The sequence below is a fragment of the Aquarana catesbeiana genome, linkage group LG02 (assembly GCF_042186555.1).
Source record: "Aquarana catesbeiana isolate 2022-GZ linkage group LG02, ASM4218655v1, whole genome shotgun sequence".
Taxonomy (NCBI): Eukaryota; Metazoa; Chordata; class Amphibia; order Anura; family Ranidae; genus Aquarana; species Aquarana catesbeiana.
Window position 1 is genome coordinate 174,765,126 of NC_133325.1, and position 7,534 is coordinate 174,772,659.

The 7,534-nt window shown below is 38.2% G+C and overlaps 1 protein-coding gene across 3 annotated transcripts in view; it reads left to right on the forward strand.

Annotated features, from left to right (window-relative positions):
- Positions 1 to 5,947, forward strand: part of NEMP1 (nuclear envelope integral membrane protein 1) — a 62,496-nt gene extending 56,549 nt beyond the window's left edge. For 2 of the 3 annotated variants that reach the window (XM_073613836.1, XM_073613835.1), the window contains exon 9: positions 4,619 to 5,947. In XM_073613836.1, coding sequence (XP_073469937.1) covers positions 4,619 to 4,811 — 193 coding nt within the window. In that variant the 3' untranslated portion in view covers positions 4,812 to 5,947. Of the gene's footprint in view, positions 1 to 1,869; positions 1,943 to 4,618 lie in introns of all 3 variants that reach the window. The other variant, XM_073613837.1, reaches the window with a different exon arrangement.
- Positions 5,948 to 7,534: the final 1,587 nt, after the last annotated feature.

The following is a 7,534-nucleotide window of genomic DNA, read 5'->3' on the forward strand; positions in this document are numbered from 1 at the left end:
GTGACGTCACAGGTCGTCGGAAGCGGACGGATGACCTGTGACGTCACGTGCGCTCCACGCCGGCCCCTAGTCTCTTCTTGATGGCCACAGAAGGAGCTCCCGGCTGGTAATCCACCTTCTGCAGCCCAGCATCCCTGATTGCAGTTAACTGTGGAAGATTGTCCATTTCCACTTCATTGGCCGTGATATTAGAGGTAAATTTTAAGCCCTCTCGGAGCATTTTCACTCATCACAGATAAGGTAGCCCATCCACCTCAATCGCCCAAAAGAAGCTTCAGAACTTTTTTTTTTTTTTTTTGTATATTTTTTTTTTTTTAGCAGAGCTTGGTGCGTTTTTATTACTGTGGTTTTTGGTGCAGCGCATTTCTGAAATGCAAGGAGACGTACAGATGTGAATGGAGCCTCATAGTTCTTGCGTTTAACGAACCATTTTCACTTTTTCAGGCCCTATTCACATCTAGCATAGTGGGTGCGCATATTTTATAAACCTAAAATTACTAGTTGCCCTTTCAGTGCCATTAATTAACGGTACACCAAACACAGAAGCAAACACACATTTTGCCATGTGAAAAAACAAGGGGCAAATGCTGCAAAACGCACAGTAAAAAAACACGCAACCCACAAAATGCCAAAATGTCTCATTAACCACATGTAGTGCAGCCAATTGAAATCAACAGGCTGCCCTGTGCATGTCACAGGAAAAATGATACACAAAGCGCGAGCTCCCACTATGCTAGATGTGAATGGGGCCTGAATATGAAATTGGTGCGATAACTCCTCAACAATGAGGCTCCATTCACATCTGTGCATTTCCTTGCATTTCAGAAATGCGCTGCACCAAAAATCGTAGTAATAGCACCAAGCTCTACTCAAAAAAAAAAAAAAGTTCTGAAGCTTCTTTGGGGTGATTGTTTTGTGTAGGGCAGCCCATTCAGGTGGATGGGCTTCCCTATGTGCGATGAGTAAAAATGCTCCAAAACGTGCAGCTGGGAATGGGTGGGTAGATGATGCAGAGCATATGCTAATGAGGTCAGCTGGTCAACTCCTTCCTGTGTCATGACCTACAGTCTGACCAGGAAGTAAGACATTACTAATGGATACGTCTGGAAACATGGATGAGGACAAGTAAAGTAAGTGTATGTAGAATTAATGGAAAGCATTTATATTTTTGCAAAAAAAAGTACATGGCTGCTCTATTGGTACATAGGGGGGGGTGGAATTTAGAAAAAAAAAGTGAACAAAGGTGCACTTATCCTTTTAAGCAGACTTTTTGGACTTTTGTTATCAGTTGAGCAGTAGCTTCTTGTCCATAGACCAGGTTTTTCAAAAAAACCTACTGGCATGTCAAGCTCAATGCAGATAGTGTTGTGGTCCTTAATGCTGCAGAAGAGATATTCACAAAGCCACTGTGCAGTACATATGAACTAATGAAAGATTTGTAAAAAAAAAAAAAAATGACATGCATTCATTACTGTGCATTGCAATAAATCCGAATCGGTGGCAACACATATTAATAAAATCTCAATGCATAGGTGTGCAGCCAGCCTCAAGAGTGTTTTTCCTCACCACCCTTGTAAAACTCATAATTTTGCATCACATTTCCATGTTTCCATATGCACCCCCCCCCCCCCCCCCGGTGGATCAGAATTTCAATCTCTGAATTACCGTGTATGTACCATAACTAACTATTTTTCCTGAATCTTTGAGCTAAATGTAGTCTTTGCCATCTCGTATTTAAAGGGTATGAATGGTAGTTATGAGTGACTGACTCTTTATTTTTTTTATTTTTATTTTGAGGAATATTTTTTTTTATTTTGAAAATTTTTAGCAGTTCTTATATTTTGAAAAACAAATCTCATTGCTTGCTAGGTATTCCTACACTGAAAACCCAAGAACCATGATAAGTCCTTGCAGGAAAGAGAGAAGAGGAAGGGAGAATATGGTACTTACTTTTTGTACATATATCCACCAATTTATGCCAGTATAATATTTTTTATTTTTATATTTTTGTTTGCGAGCATGCTTTGAAAGCTCACAGGAAATTTACATTTTGATATGTGCTTGTAGTTCTGGGACTTGCACTAAAGCAAACCTGAAATGAGGAAAGTTCTCCCCCACCATTGTGAGCCACACATTATAGACAAATTCAGGTGTCAGTGCGTCATGTCCCTTTTTTAATTTCAATGCCTCCACTGGCCAGGTGACAAATATCAGTCCAGGTAACTGAGTTTAGAGGAAAGCTCAACCTCCTTTCACCCACTAAGCCTTACTATTGGCCAATTGGTGGCAGGCAGTCAGTACAAAAATGAGTCTAAGGTATGGGTGGCTTCTTGACTAAGGTAACTGTGTTTTGTTATATATATAAGGTTATTCTTGGATTCAGGAGCACAAGGCACCCTAAGATGAAATATAAGGTTTGATGTGTAAGAACATGAAAGTACCCACAATGTGCTGCAAAGCAGTGGTGTGGGGTTTTTTTTTTCTTTTCACTTCAGGTTTGTTTAAGGCCGGGTTCACACCTATACGAATTAGATGCGTTTTTTCCCGCATCCAATTCGCATAGCAGAAGAATGTGTCCAGCTCCCTATGGAGCTGGTTCACATATCTCCGTTGCGGCTGCGGAGCGCACTGCACAGAAACGCTGTGCGTCTTTGGCTCTGTTTCAGGGCGCATATTACTGTCAGAGTGCTACGCTCCAAAAGCTGTTTATAAAGCATAATCCTGTGGGCTCAATAGTGTGATTAGAAGAATTTTATTGCCTGGTAGATATTAGTTTATCAGCAAAACTAAGTACAAGAAGAAAATGTATAGGATGATTTACTAGGAGTATTATTTTACCCTCTGTTCACCTCTTTTTTACATTCAGGAAAAGAAATGCCTATAAACGTTTCATCTGAACCTGAATGGATATTTGAAGTGACTAAGGTGCCATTTACTAATTTTAGTAATTTTAGCTCCATAAGTTTGAGGACATTTTTAAAATGCATCTCCAAATAGTAACCATTTGGGGCAGATGAACATGTAGATTATACTTTCTTTTCTGTGATTTATGACATTATTGTCCCAGTATCAGGCTTGATTCGTTGGAGCCTTTGTGTTCATAGTCTTGGGCCCATAGTAATATAAAGGAACATTTCAAATAGTTGAAGCCCAACTTTGGATCCAGGTGCTATTTTTACCAAACTTTCTTTTCCAAATTTTTTTTTTTTTTTTTTAATGTGAGATTTTTAACAAGGTGTAAGAATAAACAGGTATGTCAATATCTGATATTGTTCATAATTGCAGATCATGGTAAATCAGTATATTTAGCTTTTGAGCAAATTACTTTGGTGTTTGTTAACCCCTAAAAAAAATAAAAAATAAAAAAAACATCCTGCTCCCTTAAAGTAGATTGAACAGCACAGTGCTTGTGCTGTGTAATCTGCCCCTCTAAACTGTAAAAAACCTGGCTGATCCTGCCACTTTCTGTATTCCCCTGTCTGTGCCGACCAGGATAATCAGGGCTGCTGAGCCTTGGCCACTGTGATCAGCATACGTCCCTCCGTCTTCCGCAGCCCTGTGTCTGTCTCACAATGGTGTCTTAGTACAAATTCTAAATTGTCACTGCCAGCTCTTCTATCATAGTCAGGCATACCTCACTTTAGTAGTTTTTTTTTTTTTTTTTTTTTTTTTTTTTTTTTTTAGAAAAACGAGGCATGTAAATATCTTTTTAGAGCGATCTTCAGGCCCGTCACGTGACTCTCGGCCGGTTTCCAGGGCTACTGCAGGAGGGGCTGAGTGGCCATGTAACTTCCCTGGCTGACGTCAGAGGGAGACCTCAGCTCCTCCTGCAGAAGCCATGTATCGGAGATGTAAAGCGGCCATGAGTTACGAGACCGACGTGAAGATCGCTCTAAAAAGGTATTTACATGCCTCGTTTTTATAAGACGTCTACCGTGTGCTATTCCTAGCTGTAATAGAGGGCCTGGCAGTGTTCTTATATATAGGTTAACAAACACTTCAACATGAGGGATTAAAAAAAAACTTTAGTCATTGAAGATATACTCTCTCCTATCCTATTATGTCCCACCCCTCTATTAAAAATCACGTGGAGGGGGGGACGAAAAATAGGGATGCTGCTGCGGTGTTATTTTACCAAACTTTTAAGTGAAGGAGTATGGACACAGAGGTGTATATGTATGTGTGCATTTTCGGTGGTAGCATTTGTAATTTACCTGTTCATATTCATGTTTCTTTAATTCCACACAGCTGTATTTTACCCTTCGGATTGTACTGTGAACCTGTTGCTCTTTCTCTCTGTGACCGCACAATATGATATACATGAATGGGTTTGTGAGCAAGTTGGTTTTGTGTTCTGTATTTTTCTGGATACTTTAATACTGGTGTTATGGAGATACATTAATAGTAGTCGTAGTAGTAGTGTAGTCATGGTGAAATGGTATGGGTGTTTTTTTTTTTTTTTTTTTGTTTTTTTGTTTTTTTGTTTTTTTGTTTTTTTTTTAAATAAGCTTTTTTGCTGCAGTGAGTAAAAAAAATACCATTAACTTTATATTTTAGTGGGTTTTTTTTTGTTCTTGTATTTAATTGCAAATGTTCTCCCTCCCTGTTTTTTGTCCAGATTCGCTGACTTTGTGGAGGGTTCATCTCATCTCTCACCGAATGAAGTCTCTGTACATGAACATGAATATGGGCTTGGTGGCTCTTTCTTGGAAGAGGAGTTATTTGGGGAAGAAAGTGACATGGAAACTGAAGATAATGATGAACTGGAACCTGGAATTCGTCAACCCTTATTTAGGTCACCCCATAGTTGATGTTCCTTGGTCCTCGTCTTTCATTGTCTGGACTCTCCTCTTTCAAAAGCCATAGAATTGATAATAGAGCCATAGAATGGACTCTTGGAAAGTCAATGATTGAAAAGTGCACTGAAGCTTCTTACTGTTACCATAAAGACTTGACATAAGAAACGGCTTACATTCTTGGAAACAAAATATGCTCAGTGCTGCTTTTCCTTGAGAGCTGTAGATTCTGAACTTTGTGCTACTATGCAAAATGTTCTGCCTCCTGAATATGCTGTCCAACCTCTGAGTACATGTACAGTTACAATTTTAACTATATTCTATGTTGATACCACAGCAGATCGGTTTCTATTGCAAATGTTTGTTTTTCTTTTGTCTATTCACACCCATGCTTTTTTTCTGCCTGATATGTCCTCTGTTGAAATCAATGCAAGCTCATATTTAACGTGCATGTTGATGAATGTTTAGATTGCCGGTGCATTTCATAATGAACATCACTGTTTTTTGTTGATGTGCAACTTAATACGCTTGCTTTTGTGTTTTCATTGATTTCATTGCAAAAACAATCAAGCAAAAACAGATGTGAATCCAACCTCATAGTCCTATTCCTACCAGACTTTTTGTTTTGGATGGGGTGGAGAAGAGTTGGAAACTGTCCTTGGAAATGTAGAGGAAATACCTTCACCTTATTGTCGGTGAGAAGTACAGAGAAAATTGCTAGCCGAGAGACAGCATAAAAAATGTGCCGTACTTGCTAAGGTTCTTCCGCTAAAATGTGAAAAGTGTTTTCATTGCTATTGTGTCAAAGCGTTTTCCCCTTCACTTTTTGTCCAGTAAATGATGTTGCTGGGAAAGGAGGTGAAGGAGAATCTCCCCAGCTAGAACCCAGACAGCAATGAAAACTTGACGGGTTATAATCCTTCTCCACTCAATCTAAATTACAAAACAAAATAACCAAAGATGGGCTGGGACAATAATGGCCTCGGTTTTGTTTGTCAATTAGTTTTTGTTTTTTTTGTTTTTTATTCAGACCTTTTTCTCCTGCATGTTTTTTTGTGTTTTAAAAGTGTTTTTCTTTGTTTTTTGTTTTTTTGTTTTGTTTTTCTTATATCAAATATGTAAATATACTATTAAAGAAAATCTTGTTACCAGAGGACATGTTATAGAAATATTTGAATTGCTAGCCTACCTCAGTGCCCAAGGAATATTAGGGACTCTTTTGTGTAGTAATATGAATGTGTCATGCGGTATACGCATGACACATGCATCTACTGGAGTGTTATTCTGTATTACCAATAGCTAATGTTTTTTGTAAAACCCTATTTTGGATAACTTTTGTGTGTGGTGTATGTTTAGCACATATAAGCCACTGCATATTTTAAAAGTATTTGTTACAAGCAGTATTGGAAAGACCATGACAAAATATATGGAGCTAATTTTTAAAACTAGCGCAGAGCAGGTAATATACATTACTAAATATATTGAAATTTGCAAATTTACCTCAAGAAGACTAATTTCTGGGCTTGAGTTGCTAATGCCCCTTTAAATAAAAAGTCAGGTGCCTGTTTGAGTTTTCTATATTGTGGTAAATAAATGAAACTCATTTTACTGGGCACTATGTCAATCTGTACATCTTCTCTTTAACTCCTAAGCAGGTGAAATTTTGCACTTTTAAAAAAACATGCACTTTGGGGTGGGAAAACATGTGGTCTGGACCAGGTTATGCATAAATTACCCAGCTTTGATCCTACACAGAAAGATTGCATTGTGTTTTTAACCTAATGGCATAAAGCAGCATAAAGGAGATCAAGATCACTTAAAGCAAAACTAGGTTTGCAGTGTTCTCCAGACTATTAGTCACGGGGGGGGGGGGGGGGGGGTGATTTACTAAAACTAGAGTGCAAAATCTGGTGCAGCTGTGTAAAGTAGCCCATAAACTTTATGACATAAGCTTGTTCAATTTAAGCTTTGACAAAAAAAAAAAACCTAGAAAGCTGATTGGTTTCTATGCAGAGCTGCACCAAATTTTGCACTCTCCAGTTTTGTATTAAATCAACCCCTATGTGACTCACAAAATATTCATCCCCAGCAATACAAAGTTCTCACTCCCACTGCCATCCTCTACCAGTTTCTTTCAGGGGTCTTTCCTCCTTAGGCACTGGCCATGCAAGCTGGGGTTATATTGTCTTGCCACCTTGCTCCATTATCTGCATCTTTTAGATGCTCCATAGGCAGTGTATACCAAGAGAATGTTTAACAGGCAAGTATAGCAGGTTTTTTTATTTATTTTTTTTTTTTTGAAGAGGAAGCATGCATTTTTTTTTCTCTTCAAAACATACTACCTGCTAAAAAAAAAAAAAAAAAAAAAAAAAAAAAAGTTAATTTATGTCCCTTTATAAGAACGCTCTCATTCATCTTGAGTCTCTGCACAGCATCTGATTTTATTGTATAGTTTGACATTAGGGCAGTATAAATTTTTCACTGCAGGTGAATTTAAAACCCATGGCCCCGGAAAATTAACATTTTAATGTTCGAAATATACCCTACAATGTTTTCTTTTGTAAAACTTCACAATCTTTTATTTTAAAGACCATGAAACCTCATTGATACCAAACATGATAGATGGCCAACAGAAGAAAGGGTCGTACATGTGATGTCTGCAACATGCACAAATATAACTGCTTTGCACTATGGATAGGACAGTAAGCTAGGGAAGGCCTCCCTTCCGAAATCTTTCG